The following is a 19349-nucleotide window of genomic DNA, read 5'->3' on the forward strand; positions in this document are numbered from 1 at the left end:
TTTGGGAAAACAGACTGCTTGCCTGGTGCTTCTTGGACCTTTGGCATAACATTAAAATGACCTTCGCACAAACCTTCTCCAGCTTCTTCCCAGAGGAGAAGACAGAAGTAATAGTTTTCTTTCTATCGGCTCTTGCTTCAGAGCAGAGGCTTAAAAACTGGGCTGCAGCTGACCTCTCTAGTGAGGCCACACATGAAGCAACTGCATTTCAGCTGGAGAGATGTTAACCCCTTAGTCTGCAGGGAGGGTCAGTAAAACACCAGCTGGCAAGAGCTCTAATGAACTTCCCAAAAGTATGTCCTAAAACAGGTTGAGGGGTCTTCCTTCTCTCCTGTTCTTTCCGGATCTGAGAGCTCTGAAGCGCTGGCCGTGGGATTGCCTTCTCATCTCTCCCTGTGTGCTAGCACAGATGGTGTGCGTTCAGGTGCGAGGGACTGAGAAGAAGGAAAAGCAGCTCTTTCGTTTTGGTGTATCTATATGGTTTCTCCAAAGCCTGCTGCCAAACACTGGCAACATAATTTTCTGCCTGTGGCCTTGCTTTGCGAGCTTCCTTTTCACAGAATCACAGTGTGGTTGAGGTTTGAAGGCACATCTGGAAACCACCCAGTCTAACCCTCTTCATGAAGCAGGGGCAACCAGAACAGGTTGCTATCTGATGGGATTTTGTCTATTTCCATGGGTGTCCATCCCACAGCCTCTATGGGGAAACGCATTCCTGTGCTTGACCACCCTCACCAAAATAAGTTAAGCTTTGTGTTTAAATGGAATTTCTGATATTTCACTATCACCATCAAATCCTTATCTGAGCCAGGGCAGGCCAGGCACCTGCTCAGAGAAAGAAAGATTGCCTTCCTTCAGGTGCTGTTTCTGGGATGCTACATTTGTTCCCATGTCAACCAGCTACTCTCATCTCTTCCAAGCCGAAGGAAGTGGCAATATCTCCTCCTCGTTTCCAATAGATTTAAAAGTCTGCTGAGATGTTTCTTGTGGGTCTGTGAAGTCATATGTGCAAAACCTAATTTGAAACACAAGCTCACCTACTTAGTATGTACTTTACAGTCTCCAGTGATGGTGTTCTGGACCACCTTTGTGCTTTGCTGCAGATGTGAAAGCTGAAAGCATCTTGAAGTTGTGTCCTACCTTTTCTGCAAGTAACTTTTTACACCAATATGAATACTGTTATCATATGGCCCCTAAAGCCCAAGAACACAAATACCTGGGCTGCTGTAACAAGCATGGCGAGGGCTTTCCTGTGTATTCTCCTCAAAGGGTTTGATTATGGAAGTTACTTCTGTTATACTGAATTCCATTAAATATACCTCCAATTTTCCTGTCTCTACATTAAGTGTTACATGCTAAGGAGCCTAGAACAACAGCTGCTGCCACTCATGTTAACTGAGAGGAGCACAAGACACTGAAGCGTCTAGTTTCTCATCACTTACAGGACGGATAAAAGTATCTGTTGTACTGACTAGTCCATCAAATATGAATGATGCAGGTAGGGTGGCTGTTTACATGCAGTCATCTATTTTAGTTAAATTGAAAGCACGCACAGGGGAGTGTTTCAGCTTTGTGGATAGAAAACACTGGAGATGTTTTTTATTGTGCCTTTTCCTTTCACCGGTGACAATTAGTGCTCAGGAGTGCCCAGGCTGCGGCTGGGAGAGGATGAGCTCTCTTCCTCTAGGATGGAAGATCAAGATACTGTCAGTTAGCCAACCAAATCTCATGGAACTGAAGATGAGGTGCTTGTCTCCTTTTATCATTCTAATTTTACCCGAATACTCATCTCTTTTGTACAGCGTTAACATAAGCATTTACAAAGCCCGTCCCTCTGGAGGAAGACAGCAATTGTTTTGCTTAATGTTTAATGGCTTCCTCTCCCTCTGGACTCTGTGCCAGTGCATATTGTTACGAACAAGCTCTAGAAGAATATTATAGCCTCACTTCATCTATTAGGACACTTTACATAGAAATCTATTTTGCACTGCCATGAATTATATAAACACACAAATTAAAGATACATACACAATAACTGCTTGCAGAGAGCATTGTCTGCAGCAAACTCATTAGGCGAATGAATTACTCTGTAGAAAATCACTTAACCTTTGTGGATTTCCTGGTACTGTGTTTATTAATGTCCTTGCTTTGTTTTGAAGTAATTTCTTTGTGTTATCAGAAAACACGCTCCAGGTTTGAAAATTAATGTACAGCATTAAGGGTTCCTCTGAATGCACTAATTATAGAGAAAGCAAAATGTGAGGTCTCGTTCTGCTTTTCTGCATCCGTGTATAAAAGATATGTCTCCCTCTGCAAAGACTTTGGAATCAGAACCGAATGATACAGGGCTAAACTACTTCAGAGGAGGAAAAGAAAAAAGGGCTTTGGTTTCCATGGGCAAATGTTGATTACAAGCAAAAAGCTTCACTGAATAGCCTTTCTCAGGGTTCATCCACAGGGCTCAGTGGCTAATGTTTTGCTTTGGAAAATATTTCTCCAACAGCAAATGGAGATGAGGGGAAAACAGCAGACTAACTTTCTGGCAAAGGTCTACTTTGGTTAGAAAAACAATGCTCAACATGCACATGTTTCTGTCGGGAAGGCTCCTAGCAGGAATACGGCAACTCTAGTAATTTTGCAAGTAGTAAAAACAGGATGCATCAGGAATAGCACGGTTGGTACAGAGTAACCCACACAGAAATGCTGCCACAGGAAGCGACGTGTGTGCAGAGACCTGCACCAGTAGATATTTTCAGTGGCAAAGCATCTCTGAAGCTGTATATAGTATTTTTGCAATAACAAAATATAGTGATTAGTCACTGAAAACGTGAAGTGACCTCGGTAACCTGAGTTCTGACTCGCCCTGTGGTGAGATGGCCTGTCCTGTTTGTTGGGAGAGCTGTGACCCAGGGAGCTCAGGAGAAGCTGTTGCAGGTGCATGTCGTGGTGACTCACTTACCATCATACCGCTGACTGCATGGATGTATGGGACTATGCAATGAAGGCAATGGAAAAGCTTGGCTGGCTCAGTAGGTTTCAAGTCTGTAGCCTTATTTGAGGGGCATAGTAATGGAAATGAGAGCAGGCAGCTACTCTGACTGGAGTGGACTGACATTACTTATTTGGGATTTGTGGGGTTTGATATTGCTGCTATGGCAGTTTTGCTGGAAAAATACACAATGTATGCATGCAATGTCATGCTTGTATCTTCTATAGCTGTAATTATAACCCTTCAGAATAAGTCAGTAGAGAGCAAAGGTTATTGACTTCCACTGATATGTTCCAGGTGATACTAATACAAATAGAATAAAACCTTGGCCTTGAGGTGAAAGCTTTAGTGAAAGGCTGCTTGGAATAATTAAGCCTATCATATAAGCCATGTCATCCTGAAATGAATTGATAAGCAATATTAACCTGACTGAAACTCCAGTCTCCTTACAGATCCAAAGCCCTGGCTGAAAAGGCTGGCATGGGGTGGGAGGGAGAGAGTGGTCCTGAGGACAAACATGCTCTAGCTGGCAGCATATCTAAGTCTTGCAATTACTTGACTATAGCGTAAGAAAGAAAAAAATCCCATTTTTGCTGCTTCTGTGATCAGCATCGTCTACTGCTTTCTCCTTTGCATGTTGTGAATATGGTATGGAATAGTTGTGGCAGGGAAAGGAGGGCTGGGTATTGGGGGGTTTGCAGATACTGCCTGTGAAGTAAGCAGTAGAAGACCTAGAAGGGAGCAGGAGGAGGAATCAATGTGATGGAGAGAGAAAGATCTGAATGCCTGCAATCTCTGTGTTCTGGTGTTTTGCTTCCACCTTAGAAGAGGAACAGCTTGTAAGAAACTGCTAATTTAGATAGGTTATGGATCAACAGACTTCACTCTCTTATGAAATAAGTGAACAGTCTTATTTATTGCTGGAGGTTGTAATAAGTTAACCCTGCATATTGGGATTGTAAGATTTCTCAAGAGCAAATCAAAGTGTTTCACACATGGGCCGAACAACTGAAGTGTCTAGTCTGTAAAAGCTCCTGATCCAAACACTAATTTGCAAAGACACGTGAAGCAAGGTTACTTGTATCTGGTGGAGACTTACAAGAACATAGCGTGTAGTTGGATTTTCCTCCTAGGAGATGAAAGGAAAAGATGATACTAAAGTAGATTAGTGGTGTACCATACTGTTTTGTAAGAACATCCAATGAATTTTAGAACTGTTCTTTCTAGTGAAACCAAAACAGATCTCATTTCGAAACCAACTTCATTGCCCTTGAGCTATATTACAATGGTTTGTAAGTTGAAACTAGAAAATAACTTTGTATATCTGATCAGCATTATCTGATCATTAAGAGTATTTCCTAACTACAACTGTGGAATTCAACTCTTGAACAGAAATTGCTTCCTGGATACTGAACATCTCTTTATATTTTAGGTTTTGCATAATGAAGTTACAGGACACTGTATGTTCATGAACATTTCTATTTTCATAGCAGGTTGGTAATAACCTTTCTCCCATGCGGGATGACTGGAAGCACAGCTGCTTAGTTAGCATTTTGGTTTTCCTGGTAGTAGTGAAAGCATTGGTGAAAATGTGCATTCGAGTGAGTGGACAGACTGTCAAATCCATCGATCGAATGTTCAGAGATAAAAGCTGAAGATGTTTTTCAATGCTGTAAGAAAGACAGCCATTAGTCTCTAACTTAATAGTGAATGGTGAGCCCACTGAGACGAATCCTCTAACTTCTCTTTTGCAAAACATGGATGCTCCTTGTTTTTACAGATGTTTGGGGGGGTTTGTTTTTTCTGAAAGCTCTTCAACATGTACACATTCTCATCTTCCACCTCACTCTCCTAAATGCAATCATCTCTGTGCATGATTGACCTAAGTGATCACTATGGTTTCCAATTCAATTCAGATCCCCAAAGAGGTCTTTTAATTAAGAAGCTCTAATAGAATCTCAGAGAAAACTTCTAAGTCCCAGTCTTCAGGCTGTGAGCTACAGATCCCAGGGGTGTCTATGGCCAACTAGTACGGGACCCTGAGCATGTCCTTTTGGAAAGGGCATATCCTATGCAGAAGTTCGTGACAGATGAAGACATCCCATGGAAAATTCCTAGGGACCACATAAGGTTGCAGAGCTCTGTAGCAGGCTGCTGTTGAGCAGTGAATGGTGACTGAGGGAGCGGTGAGTTGGAAGCAGGCACACAGAGAAATGTCTCAGTGTGAAGCTCTAACTGCAGTTTGTGTAAGGTACTCGTCTGGCTCCCACCACCACAGCACAGGGGAGCTCTGCCCATGCTGTAGTGCCGCAACTGCAGGACTTCGCTGGTGCTTTGCTGTTTGGTAGCAAGACCCAAAATACTTAAGAACTAATTTTTACCCAGAGTGTGTCTGAGCCAGCCATGGACTTTAACCACCATCACCTGGGCTGCAGATGTGTACATGGGTGGGGTTTCAAAAGTGCTTGGGGGTTGGTCTGTAATCATAGAGTCACAGAATGGTTTGTGTTGAGACCTTAAAGCTCACCTAGTTCCAACCCCCTGCCATGGGCAGGGACACCTTCCACTAGACCAGGTTGCTCCAAGCCCCTGTGTCCGACCTGGCCTTGAACACTGCCAGGGATGGGGCAGCCACAGCTTCTCTGGGCAACCTGTGCCAGGGCCTCAGCACCCTCACAGGGAAGAATTTCTTTCTAATATTTAGTCTAAATCTACCCTCTTTGAGCTTAAAGACAACACCTTTGTCCTGTCCCTACAGGCCTTTGTCAAAAGTCCCTCTCCAGATTTCTTGTAACATCTTTAGGCACTGGAAGCTGCTCTAACGTCTCCCTGGAGCCTTCTCTTCTCCAGGCTGAACAAGCCCAGCTCTCTCAGCCTGTCTCCAAAGGAGAGGTGCTCCAGCCCTCGCAGCATCTTCATGGCCCTCCTCTGGACTCAGTTGAGCATGTCCACATCCCTCTTGTGTTGGGGTCCCAGAGCTGGGTGCAGGACTGCAGGTGGGGTCTCACGAGAGCAGAGTAGAGGGGCAGAATCACCTCCCTTGACCTGCTGGTGATGCTCCTTTTGATATGGTTGGTTTCTGGGCTGTGAGCGCACACTGCTGGCTCATGTTGAGCGTCTTTTAGATTTATTTCAGTGGGGACAACCCCACTGTGTGTGTACACATGTGCGCAGAGCAGTGTGTGCTGGTGTTCACCCAACAGCTTGTACTAATCTCCAGAAAACAACCTGTGCTTACCGGACTGTGGATCAGGTATTTGGTAGTGTTGTGCAGAAGCACTTAAGAGTGCTTTCACACCGGGAACTCTAGCATTAGCCATGTGTGAGAACAAAAAGTGGGACTGGAAAACATTGCTAAACCTTTTCAAGTATGGTATTTGCTGAAAAGCAAAGTTCCAGAAAACTGGAGCCACTTATAAACTTGAGATAACTTTGGTGAACAGTTCTTGGCTGGAAGACAAAAAGGAAAATTTAAATGTTCTGTGTAGATTGTTTCAGGATTAAACATCTTGAATTTTTGTTTTAAAATGCTTTCCCTTCTGGCAATTCTCTCAGAACTTCTGGTCATATAAATCTGAGTTATTGAAGATACTACTTGAGGACTCCTGTCAGAACAATATTTTGTTTAATTGGAAGTTTTTAAGCTCTTTACTTAGTTGAAAATTTCTGAAGTTTCCCTTTGGAATGTATCTTGAAACAAGGCTTTTTTTCAGCTTATTACTTCTTGTTTAGCTGGCTGAACAAAAAGCGCTGTGCGAGTACCTGTGAGGGGACGATGGGAAAACAGAAAATAATTCAAAGCTTTGGTTGTGATAAGTCACTCCCTTGACACAGCAGCACTTCAAGGCCAGACTGGACCATATGTGCGGAGGCACCTGTACCTTTCTGTACCTTGTAGTTACACCAAGGCATGTCTAACGTGAGCCACTGTGGATTTATAGAAGTCATATAACTTGTATTAATTAATGAATGGGAACTTCCCTTAGCTCCCACTCCATAGAAGAAACCTGAGAAAGGGGGGTTGAAGGAGGACCGCACCACGCTGTGACTATAGAGTGGTGGTCACTAGTGAAAGGCAGACAGCAGAAAAGAGCAAAATCTGAGTAATTTAACTGGTTCTGCACAGAAAACCACCCCTCTCTTGGCTCAACTTCTGCAGACTTGGTTTTCCATCTGGTGAAATATGGGAATGAGATATCTCCCTTGCTACCCTTTGAGAAACACTTCAATATCCTCCAAGGAGAGGTAAGAGCAGCATCATTATAACTGGGAAATGAATTGCTCACTTGCTGGATTTCGCAGCTTCCTGTTTTGGGAACCCGAGATACCATCTCACATTTCTGTTTGTTGTCAGGCTAGAAGAAGAGACTCCAAGGCTGCAAAGCCCCTGGTGAGGCAGCGATTCATTTGCTAATTGTCTCTGCCAGACAATGCCTTTTAAACTGAGCACAAACTCACCTCTAACCTCCGCTGACCAGAAAATCGTTATATCCTTGAATTCCCATCCTTCGGAAACAGGACCCGGCATTGCAAACAGGGGCTGCGTGTCAGCTCCTCTGAGAGGTCAACAAAACACAGGGATGCTTATTGCTGATTGATGTACAAACACCCCTGTTTCCAGACCTAATTATGATATTGCAAGCAACTCCATTATGAAAAAGCTGTCTGACTTGTCATACATAATGTAACGAATCTTTTGCTCCAAGGACTGTGCTGTCCTTTGGGAGGTGATGGGAGCTGGGCGCAGGATTGGCATCACTGTAAGCACACTGTGGAAGGGCCTGGGACCCCTGCTCTCAGGCTGGGTTGGGGGCTCTGGCTGTGGCACAGGGCAGAGGCAGAATTAAGGTCCAGAGAGGCCTTTGCAGTCAGGAGGCTGGAGACGGGCTGTTCTACATTTGCTCTTACTGTCACAGATTGGGTTTTTTTGTGTGTTTCTGTCAAAAGCTGGTGAAGCTGGGCTTTGCCTCTGTGAGAGCTTTTCAGTAGAGAAAATGTCCCTATTTTACCATTTTCATTTCTCTGTTACTTTTTTAGGACATGTTACAATGCTTCCCATTTTTGCTGTATAAAATTGAGATGCTCTGTCTACCTGCTTCTCTTCCTCCATCAGACAGATAATCACATCAGTTCTAAATGGGATCAGATGTGCAAATGGCATTCAGGGCAATGACCTGTAAGGCTTCTGTCCTCCATAATTTAATACCTGCTTAACTTGGAGCACAGAGGAAACCTTTGGATCTTGCTCTTCAGTTAGTGCACCTGAGGGGATGTTTTTGGCTGTGAGGTGCTGCTCTTTGTTTTGGAGACAATGACACTGGCTTGACAGCCACAGCTCAATTAAATGCCACAGTGACTGCTAATGGCAACAGAATAAGCCAATGGTAGCTAGGTGTAATTTCCTAACACCAGCCTTTAAAGGTTACGTGTGTATTATTTCTTTGTTCCAAAGACTGGTTCAGGCACATCTGACTGGGATGTGACACCTCTGGAAGGACTTGGCTAAAGACAGACAACATCAGCACTGCTGCTTTGGTGACTCCACAAAAGCCCGACAGCCAGAGCCTGTGATGGAAGTGAGCATTTGGGCAGAGCCAATCCTTCTCAGCTCTTCCCTTACTGTTTATGGGGTTGCTAAGCATCTGGGAATCATACGAGGAAGGAATATACTGTATGTAGCTGAGTTGGTACCCATTCTGCAGCAGAAAGAAGTGGAGTTATGAATAAATTATTAAAAATTATATAGAATATATATTAAAATATTAAAAATTATTATTCTTAATGGCCTTTCAAGAATATCATGTTAGAATGACCACTGAAATATTACTTGGTTCTCTGCAAGGGAAGAAGTGATTCTGAATTGAATGGAGAGTACTCAAATGATCTGGAGCTCCTCCCAGCACAGAGGGGTAAAAAGGCTTATTTTCTTCCCATTTAAATAGAAAGTGAGTATTAAGCCTCTGTGTGATGCAGAGAGGCAGTGTACCATTAGGATAGAAGCAAAGACGAGTGGTCTCCCCCAGCAGTGACTGAGCAATGAAGTTCTCAATTTTCACTGGGGTTCAGTGGTACTCCTCCACTTGGGCTCCTGCACAGAGCCGCAATGGCAGCCTCCTTCTCCCTCCTTCCCTCCACTCCCCACACAGAACCCCCACACCGCTGTTTCACTTCTCTGTATCATGGGAAAGAGGGGAAAACTCAGAGCTAGTATTTTGTTTGCTTCAATTTCCAGTTTTGAAGGCTTTGTACTAACAGCTGAAGGACTTAATTCTGTTACTGCCGCAGTGGAACCTTGTTCTGCTTGAGCTATACTGAACACACTCGTATGCTATCCACAGTTATGAAGAAATGCTCTTCAAAAACCCTCTCCTTAATCCCATTTGAGTATGAAACTAAGGGGCCGGCTTTTTAAGAAGGCCCTCTTGAAGCTTGCCCAAAAGATTAATGTGTAGATGCAAAGAATTCTCTGGAAGCTCTTCAATGGAGACATTTTATTTCCAAATAACCACAGGAGTAACTGTTTGTAGCAAAAAGATGATTAATGGCATTGTGGCCAAAATAAGGTGAGTCCCTAAACATGATGGCATAGTATTTGCATATTACCTCGATGTTAAGAGTTTCTCACACTACCTTTGTTTATTTTTACTGGAAGAAGCACAAGAAAAGCATGATGCTCGCTTAAATCTCCACAAATCCAAACATTTGAAGCTACATTACTCCTTTTTCCTGGCTCTGTTCCTCTCTGAAAGCACGCCGCTTGCATGCTCACTCTCGTTTTTCCCATGAACTACAGGGTGTAGGCCAAAATACCCTTTGCAACTGGTAACTTGCTAGGCACACTAGGTTCCAGTTAACACAACAAATGGTCATTTCATAATGCTTGAAGTATCTGTGGCATGAATATATTAAAAGTCCTGAAATTGGCAGGAAATATGAGGAGCATTTTTTGTTTTCCACAGGGTCAATTTTATTCATCTGCTAGAAACTTCTTACAATGACAAAAGGAGTCACATGGAAAAACTATTCCAACAACTGGATTAACAGCATTGAAGTGGCAGGTAAGAAACCTTGGATGTGCAAATGCTGAGTACTTCTCTCTGTACCAGCTTGGGGAGGTTCTGGCTTATATCATCACAAGCTGCATCAGTGCGGTGTTGTATCCCTATCGGTGGTTTTAGTTCCAGACCGGCGTGCATTTCTGCGGGGAAATGAGCTGGACCTTCTGCCAACATCACCAAACCAATGAGTGTTTCAGCTTCTCATTTCTAAGAAAATAACTCTCTAGCTGACCATGCACTGATACCCTGCAGCACTGAACCACAGCTTTGCAGTAAGGAGACTATCATTCGGAGCCAGACTTAGGGAACAGTCAGGGGCTGGCTAAGCCAGCTCGAGTGAGGGGGTGCTGGTGGGCACCCAGATGGGCACTGCAATTGTCCCTTTGGGCATAAAGCAGCTCTCCTTAGCCACATGTGGGAGAGGCATCTCAGCTACACATGCTCCTTGCACAACTGTCAAATATGCCTGTAATACCATTCGGTCAGAAGCAGTTATCGCTGCAGTGTGGCGGCTCTGGCAGGCCTTCCTCTCCTAGGCTGAACTGCAACTATCAAATGTCTGTTGGTTTGGCTGAAAAAAGATCATGGCAGTGATGTTTTTTTCAGAAAAAAGGAATGTTTCCCACTCTACTGTCATTAAAACAAAATATAAACTAGCCAAACTCTGTCTTCACCAAGACTCTCTGAAAATGGAACATTTTTTGGATAAAATAACTGTAATTCTAACTGCAGCAGTCAATGCTGTGCCTACTTTGGTACCCAGCCAGTGAATTTTAAAGTAAACACCCTCCAGGACTGTTCTCCATTTGGATTTATTAGTCATTACCAAGAAAAGATAATTAGCACTTCTGAAGCATTGTGATATTCAGTAGCATGAACTGTTTCCCATAGAAACGGACCAGGGTACTTGTGCAGTGCATGAATATGGCAGCTCCGTTGTATTCCCTGTACAGAATGAGTACACTGGTGGGCAGATCCTCAGCTGGAGGAAACGCTTATACTACCAACAGCTCCAGTGGAGCTAATGACAGTTTATATGGGGTAAGGCAGGGAGGGGAGTTGCTCCCTGGCCTCATAGGCTTTTCCTTCTGTACCCTGGAGGCAGAGCCATTTTGGTTACAATAGACAAACCTTCTTGTTGGTCAAAGCTAACAGCAAACACTACTCCCCTACTGCACAACAGGAAAATAGAAAGTAATTATTTTTCTTTTGTGTGCACAAAAAAGAAAATAGCCTTGTGGCGGAACAAGAGGAACCTGGGTGTATACCTGCATCCTTAAGGCAACGATGCCTTTTTTTCTCTTCCTCTTTCTAAACTGAGAAAACTGTTGGACTCAAGTCAGTGCTAAAACTTGCAGAACTGGTATTTCACTTATTGTTCCTCTAAAATCCATTACTTACAATCATTTGTATTAATCATATGAGGGATAGGATGTAAATCTTATGTTCTTAGTCTCAAACCCTGAGCATTAAGCATGCCAGGCTCCCTGCTATACAAAGTATTACCCACTCAGCTCAAGGAAGTAGGTCTTTAGATTTATCAGTGTTGCTGTTTAAACAAACAGTACAATACATAGGCTTGTCCAAAGTAGTTGTCCTTGTTTTTCTGTAAGTGGAAGTATGAACAAAATCCGTGCTGAATAACAGAGGTAGCATGTAAGCTTGGGAAGGCCTCTGTTTTGGTGAGCACTAATAACAAATGTAGCTAGAGGATTTACCCTGCAATACTTGCGAGTCTGCACCAACCACCCTCTTTCTTGCACTGTACAGAGCAGTTCAGGCCAATGTAACACCTCTCCAGCCAACAGGTGCTTTGTATTCTCTGGGAAGCATGCAGCAAATCTTGGGGTTGTGTTCAGCATGCATCCAAAATACTTTGTTTGCCATTGATGTAGGGGCTGTGATTTGCTGTGCTGGTAAAAGGGTACCTTAGCCATGTTATTCCTGTTGATGCTGATGGTATTTACAAGTGTGCGTCTTCCTTGCCACACTAGAGGCAGAGGCTCTTAGGTCTGCAATTCCAAAGCCAGTAACACCCGTTAAAGCACACAACAAACATAGTACCACCCTGGCAATATCTGACTGGTTGATGCACTTTTAGTACTCATGCACATTTGCACCTCTTCTAGCAGGATGACCAATGTGGCAAGTCCAATTACCGCCAAGGTGAAGCTTGCCTGATGGCACCAAACGTGATGGGCTGCTGGTTGTTTACCAGCTACACTTGCAGAAGTAAATGGGTCTGCGAGTGTTTGCTTTTCAGCTGCTGCTGGGAAACAGGCACCCTCCTGCCAGGTCACAGGCCAGCTACGTTACAGACCTCATAACGCGGTTCCTTGGTTGCAGAGGTGGATGCATAGCTGGTACTCAAATAGCTCTCTGGATGCATAGCTTGTACTCAAATAGCTATCCAGTACACAGAAGTTGCTATGGCAGTGCTTTACAGACATACGTTGCACAAGAAAGCGGTGATGTCAGACCACACTGACTCTTTTTTTTTTGTGTCTTACACAGAAGGCTTGCTTCCACCCTGGGAACTGTGGAGCACAACAAATACTGGAATATAATATCTATATATGTATCTACTGAAGTATATTGTCGGATTGCATCTGGCTGTGAACTGGGTTTAAAACACCTGGGTAACAATTTACAAACTATGTCAAAAACAACATCTCTCCTTCCCCCTTTCCCACCTGCCGTGCAGAGCAAGCCGACCTCATAGCATCCTTCGCAGCAAAACGAGTCTCTGCTGCATCTTTCTGTCTTCATGAGACTCATTTAATCCTGATACTTTAACAAACACCTACTTCTTTCTCTGCTGCTGGTGCTACTGCTAAGGAGAAACGTGGCCAGTAACACTGTCTCCTCGGAAACCTGCCTCTGGCCTAAAAGCCCAGTTTGGTGCCAGTGTGGCACTGGAAAACCAGAGACCTCATGGGCTGAGCACCTTTCACGGTGGCATTGCTTTCACTCTAGACCCCTCAGTAGACAGACAAATAAGCTGGGCTATCGCAGTGCTAAAACTTGCAGAGGAAGTCTAATGGCAAAAATTCAATGGGAAAAATTCAAGATACTGGCCAGGGAGTGCAAGAGGCTGCTGAGAGCAGCCTGAGGGCAGTGTGCTTCCCTTGGCTGGGGGCAGGAGCTCTGCAATGGTGTGGTCTGGGAGCAGTATGAGGCACCCACCTCTCCATTAGCCTGCAGATTTCCATGTAATTGTAAACAACGCTGACTTCAAGTCTGCTGCCAGAGCCTTGGGCTCTTTAAGAAATAACCCCATCTCATTTATTGCCTGAGGATATTATTATCTCCGGAATGAACTAGTTGCGGATCACAATACTGGGCAGAATTATAGTACAAAGTGTGTTTTAGTGCAAGCCTACTTATGAAGTAGTCACAAATCTTCTTTGGACAGAAACGGGCACAGAGCCCCAACCTTTTGTGTAGAAAAGCGCCTGCAGCTCCCTTCTGCACCATCTTCATCTCGGGACTGGTCTGGACGAGGCTGGGTCTCGTGTGCCGTGGCACATAGAGCTCTACCTCGGTGCCAAAGCCCTGGGGAGGTGGAGAACAGCTAAGGAGCAGCTTAGCAGGGGGTATGCCAGCTGCGGCCCTGGCCTGCCAGCATGGAGAGGCTGCGTGGAACAGGAGCTCTTCACTCCTACATCTGATACGACAGGCAAAATGATCCCACCCCACCGAAGGCTCAACTCCTTACCTCCAATGTGAAATTTCTATAGACCATCCAAAGATTTGGTTTTAAGACAGAAATAATTCATATATACACATACTGCCTTCAGCATAATTTCCTTTAAAAGACTGCTGCCATGCTGCCATCTTTTGTATCATGAAAAGATGGATATGAAAATGTTTTGTGCCAGGAATGGTAATGCAGTAGAGCACACAGTTCAGTCACAATATACTGGTAATCACTGTATTCCTCACTAAAAGTGATGTAATAGGTGATTAATCAGCATGAAGCTCAGAATTTATAACTAGCTACTTCATGTAAGGCCTTTCAATAAATATGTAAGTGGAGATACATATATGTTTTTAATATAGTTCAAGCGTGAACTGGTTTGGTCTTTGGTCTTTGGTCTTCCTGCTTTTGTGAATCATGCTGCAATAGCAGCTTTTGAAAAAATAAAAAGTATTTTTAATTTAAATTCGTCTAGGCAAGCGCCACACTAAATATAGTGAGCATATGCAGTATATAAAAGCAAGGCAGAAGAAAGGATTATCAAAATAACTGAAATAGTTTTGTAAATGGCATATACTGTAAGTCTATATGGTTTAATTGTCATTCCTATCCTGTCAGAGCTGCGTGGAGGCAGCCACATGTTTAAGCGCAACTTGGTCAAGTTAATTGGTGCATTTACTCCTGTTTAGAGCAGGTCTGGGCTTTAATTAAGGGCTGGGGGTGGGGTGGGGTTTTTATCTTTAATGAAAATTGAAAGGTGCAAGTGCTTTGAACAGCTGTACTCTAGCACGAGCTTTCCACAGTCACCTTGAACCAACACTCTGAAATAAGCTTCGCTATCAACTTGAACAGGAGGTTAGCCAGGCACCTGTGAAGAACAAGGCATTCTCTATTTCTGCCTGTTGCAAATTCTACTACAGTTCAGCTAAGCGAGTAGACCTGAGCCCCATCCTGGAATTGTTTTGCCCAGTTCCAGGTTACAATGGCACTTTTCTGTTGGACTTTTTCTTTGTTTATTTGCTTGGTTTTGGTGTCTGTCAAGGAATGAAGGTGCTTAGCTGCAGAGCAAAGCTTCAGAGCTCCCTGGGTATGACAGTGAACGGGATGACAGGACTGCTGGATTCCAGGTCCAGAGCGGTGAGGAAGCATTCGATGGCTGCTTCGTTTTTCCCCTGAGCTTGCAAGACCTCTCCAAGGCTGTTCCAGGCCCTGTGACTGGTGGTCTGGATCCGGATGGCATCTCTGAGGACTTTCTGGGCCAGGTCCCTCCGCCCAAGTCTGCTCAGCACCAGGCCCTGTCAACAAACAAGTGATGACGAGTTAATGACACAAAACAGGGGAAAATGGAGAGCCACGAGTCCCACCACGCTGGGCCAATGTATGAGTGCAGACACAGAAGTCCTGTGATGGGGGATCTCCACCTATTTATGTAGAAGAGGAGCAGTCAGCTGTTAAACTCTGTTTTTTTCTTTTCTAATTGCAATGTGTAATTTAAAAAGCAATTGTGAAAATAATTTTTTTTAAAGCAGCGACTGATCCAGCCCAGAAGTGCTCCTGCTGTGTGTTACCGGGAGAGCTTATACTGGTGCTATACAGAGAAAAGGCTACAGGTCCTTGGAAGCATCCCTCTCTCCTTGAGTATCTTAGACTGGATTATAATCCCCAAGAAAATATACACAGGCTCAGTCACTCCCAGTATCTAAATTAACTCTTGCACATCTGGAACATCCAGCTGAGGCTGAGGTCAAGTCTCTCAGCTCCTACATCCTGACCCTATAGACAGATCTTTCTTCTTAACAAATGGGGCTAGAGGGATGCAGCTCCCTTCCAGGCTTCCAGGGGCAGGCTGTATGTAACAGCATGGGGCCCTCTGTCCTCCTGCACTCCAATGTAGATCCCAAAGCAATGTGGGGGAGCAGAAGGATGGAGGAACCTTGTTTAAAAAGCTGTCCTTAGGGTAAGAAAAGACACGAGTGGGTGTAACCATCTGGAAGGAACAGGAGGAGGAGGATGAAAGAAGTGGTAGGAAGAACATGTTTTCCCATAGGGCTCGCATGGATGTGTCTGAATGCACAATGCATCTAATGAGCCAGGCTCCCTTTTAATTATACAGCAGTCAACCACACCGAGCCCAGATGGTCATGTGGGCTTTGCAGGCCACAATGCATCAGTAGCATTTTTCTGCTTCCTCCTGAAGGTGCACACACCGTGATGAACCTCCCACCAGTTCCATCCAGTGTGGCCTGTGGAAGAAGCAGCCAACGCGTTCATGTCACCTGCCAAGCGCTGCATGGCTTCTTCCTGCACTCACCTGTGGAAATGGTGGCAAGTGAGATGATTGCTTGACTTCGTGCTTTTCCTGGGACTACGTGGTAAGTGGATGCATATATATATATAAAAAAGTATTAACTTCATCTTTAATGCGTCTACTTGCCCTTAGTTGATACGAAAAGCCATAAGAAACCTGAAATCTCTCACAATGAGAACCCAAGTAAATTTCTGATCAAAGAACAGTGATGCTTTTGGAAGTAGTGAAGATTTTTCCTTTGTTTTGTTTTGTTCATCTTTCCAAAAGTGCCATTAGATGCAGGGTACATCAGCATGACTAACACCCTATCTCATGACATGACTAGCCAGTTATAGTACTAATACCTACAGAAACACATTACTTTGTCTGAGAGAAACAATAAGAAACATCAATTTAATGAAGTATCAGCAGTACTGTGAAAAGTTTCATTGCCTTTTTCTTGCCTGTAACCTTGACCTGAATAATCAACTCGGTATGAAATCTGATCATTTAGAGATGCAGTGGGGATGTTTTTCTTTAGGTCTCTCTCTCCTGCTGGAAAATGGCAAGGCAATGGGGCCTGATCTTACTGTCCCCCTGTGAGCAGGCAGAGGTGGCACAGAGGTACCCCAATGGGACAGGCTGGTTCCTCTGGAGGTAGCTGCAGGCACGTCATGATAAACTGGAAGGAATTTGTGCAATTATAATCTGAGTCACTCCCCTGACAGCGATAATGAGGCATAGAAAGGGCAAGTAGTGTGGCCATAGCAAATCTGCTGCTGAGCCAAGAATAGACAGGAGCTATCTCAGCTCAAGTTAGTCCTCAACCACAAAACCACTCTTCCTGTTGCGCTGACCGAGCAGAGCTGATCGTGCTCTCTGGTGGCTGGGGACCCACCGCTGTCCTCACCATGACACTAAGCAGCATCAAGCCTCTCGATGCTCCAGAGGGCCGCTGGCTCTGGAGGCACAGTGCTCATGGAGCCTGTGCAGCTGCTGCCTGTCATCCCACTCCAACGAGGAGGGGAATTCCCTCCCCGGCTGACATCTCGCGCCTCCCAACAATGCTGCAGTGAAATCCACCTCGCCGTAAACCGCTCGTGCAGCACAGCTCCCTTGTCTGCCCCAGCACCCTTGCTGGTCAAGGACCAGAGCCTGGTGTGGCTTCCCCCCTACGGCTCCCCACCGTGGAGCCGCTGCATGTATTGTGCCTGTGCTTTGAGGTCCTTTGCAGCGCTGTGAGGAGGCTGTACCCAAACCCAGGTACTGTGTGCACCTGGGGAGATGCTGAAGCTGATGCTCACCAGGAAGTGCAGCACAAGTGAACATTTGCTCCTTGGTATTCAGTGCTTTCAAGCATCCTGGTTTAGCTGACAAAAAATCTGTGAATCCTCAGAAAGGGTGATCTCAGGCTTCCCAAAGCTTCCTGTTGATGCTGCAGTATACTGAATGAGTGATAAACTACGTTTATGGGGAGAAACACAGGAGGAGACATTTGCTAAAGGAGGTGAAGGTTTCCTGCCTTCTCCTTGCCTCCATGCACCACTGCTAGTGCCAAAGGCTGCCTGGGTCCATGGCCTTTCCCAGGGGTGCTCACCATCCGGCTTCTCTCTTCTGACCAGGAACACCCCTGTGTCTCCTTCTTGCCCACATGCCTGTGTTTCCATGTGGTGTGGGCCGAAGACCCTGGCCTTCAGGCTTCAGCGCAAGTGGAGGTCGGCATATTGCCAACCTGCTTTTCAACCCAGACACTGCCAACGTTCCCAAACCCCAGCGTGGAGACCTACTCCTTTGCCCAGAGCGAGCCGTGACAGATGGTGTCAGCCTTCCCAGTGAGGCTTAACTGAACCGGCAGAAATATGCTGCTGGATGTTTAACGGACAGGTTGAACATCATTAATTCTGCGTGCAGGAAAGCTGCTTGCTTTGGGTTTCCTCTCCCCGCTCCTCCCCACACTGCTCCTTGCAAACCACAAGCATTTTCTGAGAGCTGGAGGCTGCACAGTCCCCAAGCCTCACGAAGATGCAGCACTGAGCACTTCAGCTTTTTGTTTCCTTGAGGTATTTGCACTTGAGAGCTTCTCCTCGCTACTGAATTTCTTATTTCCCCATGGAGTCTGGCTTGCTATAAACAATGCCTGCATGTTGTTGCTATGTAGGTCCAGCTGGAATCTGCCTAAGTGCAAAGGAAAAAAATTATATATAAATTCAGAAAGCCACCCACTGACAGGCAATTTGCATTTTTATCTGGAAGACTTTTATTTTATCTTAAAGATTTTTCTAATGAAAGTTCAGTTCCTGAGTTTCTATGGAAACTCATCTGCTTGGTGTGCATGCATAATTTCATAAAGTCAGATCTCAGGAAGATAAGCAATTAGTATAAATACAAGCAGGAATGTGATTAAGGGTTTCATCCTCTTATTCCTGAAGATGGAGGGTGGGGCTGGGTTTTGCTGTCTTTCCCTGGTTTGTATTTGTGTTTTTGCCAAACTAACGCAGAAACCGGTATACAAGGTAGCCTGGCTCCTCTGCCACCTCCTGGCTAGCACTGGCACTTCTGGTTTTGCCTGCTTATTTTCCTCCCAAAGATGATGAGTACCCCTAAGTATTGGTGTTTGTCAATGTTGGTACTGAGTCAGGCCGTAAAAAGCACCGAGGACAGACTTCTTTTTAAACTCAAGCATATCATAATAGTAAAAAAACCCAAACCAAACCGAAAGGTATGTGGGAATCATTCTGCTTTTGAGGTCCTGTGGGCAGCACATTGCTAGGGCTCACACCAGGCCTATGCTAGCCACACGCAGGCACTTCGTGTGCTGCTAGCATTAGGATAGCTGTATTGTGCTTGGATGCTAATTCACTCAGTCAAGGAGGTCTATGGGTAACTTGATTAATTTTCCTCTTTAGGTCTGAAGACATCAGATGTTGTAAACAGAGGCACAGTAGTGAAGCCAGGCTACAAATCAGACCGCAAAAGACAGCGCTGAAACCACTGGAAGAAATTCATTTGAGGTGAGGGGCTGCGGCACAGTGAAGCTGGTACAGTCCAGCGGTGCATGAAGGCAGAGAGCAAATTTGGTTTGCTGATTTAGGGTGCCTTATGCTGGCAGCTGGACTCCTGAATTTATTATTTTTAACTTCAGGGACAGGGGAAGCTTTTCCAAAGGTATTTTTGACCTTGTGCACATGCAAAAGAACCAAAACCTAAGCCACTTCCATAGTGACATTGGGTTGGACTCCCTTGCCTTCAGTGATGTGGTACTTAGTAATTGATACTTGAGTGAGGCTAGTTTTGTTTTAGGAGGGCCATATTTCA

At 44.8% G+C, this 19349-nt stretch overlaps 1 protein-coding gene across 4 annotated transcripts in view; it reads right to left on the reverse strand.

The window, feature by feature from the left end:
• Positions 1–11562: 11562 nt before the first annotated feature.
• Positions 11563–19349, reverse strand: part of TTC7A (tetratricopeptide repeat domain 7A) — a 171408-nt gene continuing 163621 nt past the window's right edge. For all 4 annotated transcript variants that reach the window (XM_030498813.1, XM_030498811.1, XM_030498812.1 and 1 more), the window contains one exon: positions 11563–15042. In XM_030498813.1, coding sequence (XP_030354673.1) covers positions 14821–15042 — 222 coding nt within the window. In that variant the 3' untranslated portion in view covers positions 11563–14820. The remainder of the gene's footprint in view (positions 15043–19349) is intronic.

This window comes from Strigops habroptila, chromosome 10 (genome assembly GCF_004027225.2).
Source record: "Strigops habroptila isolate Jane chromosome 10, bStrHab1.2.pri, whole genome shotgun sequence".
Classification (NCBI taxonomy): domain Eukaryota; kingdom Metazoa; phylum Chordata; class Aves; order Psittaciformes; family Psittacidae; genus Strigops; species Strigops habroptila.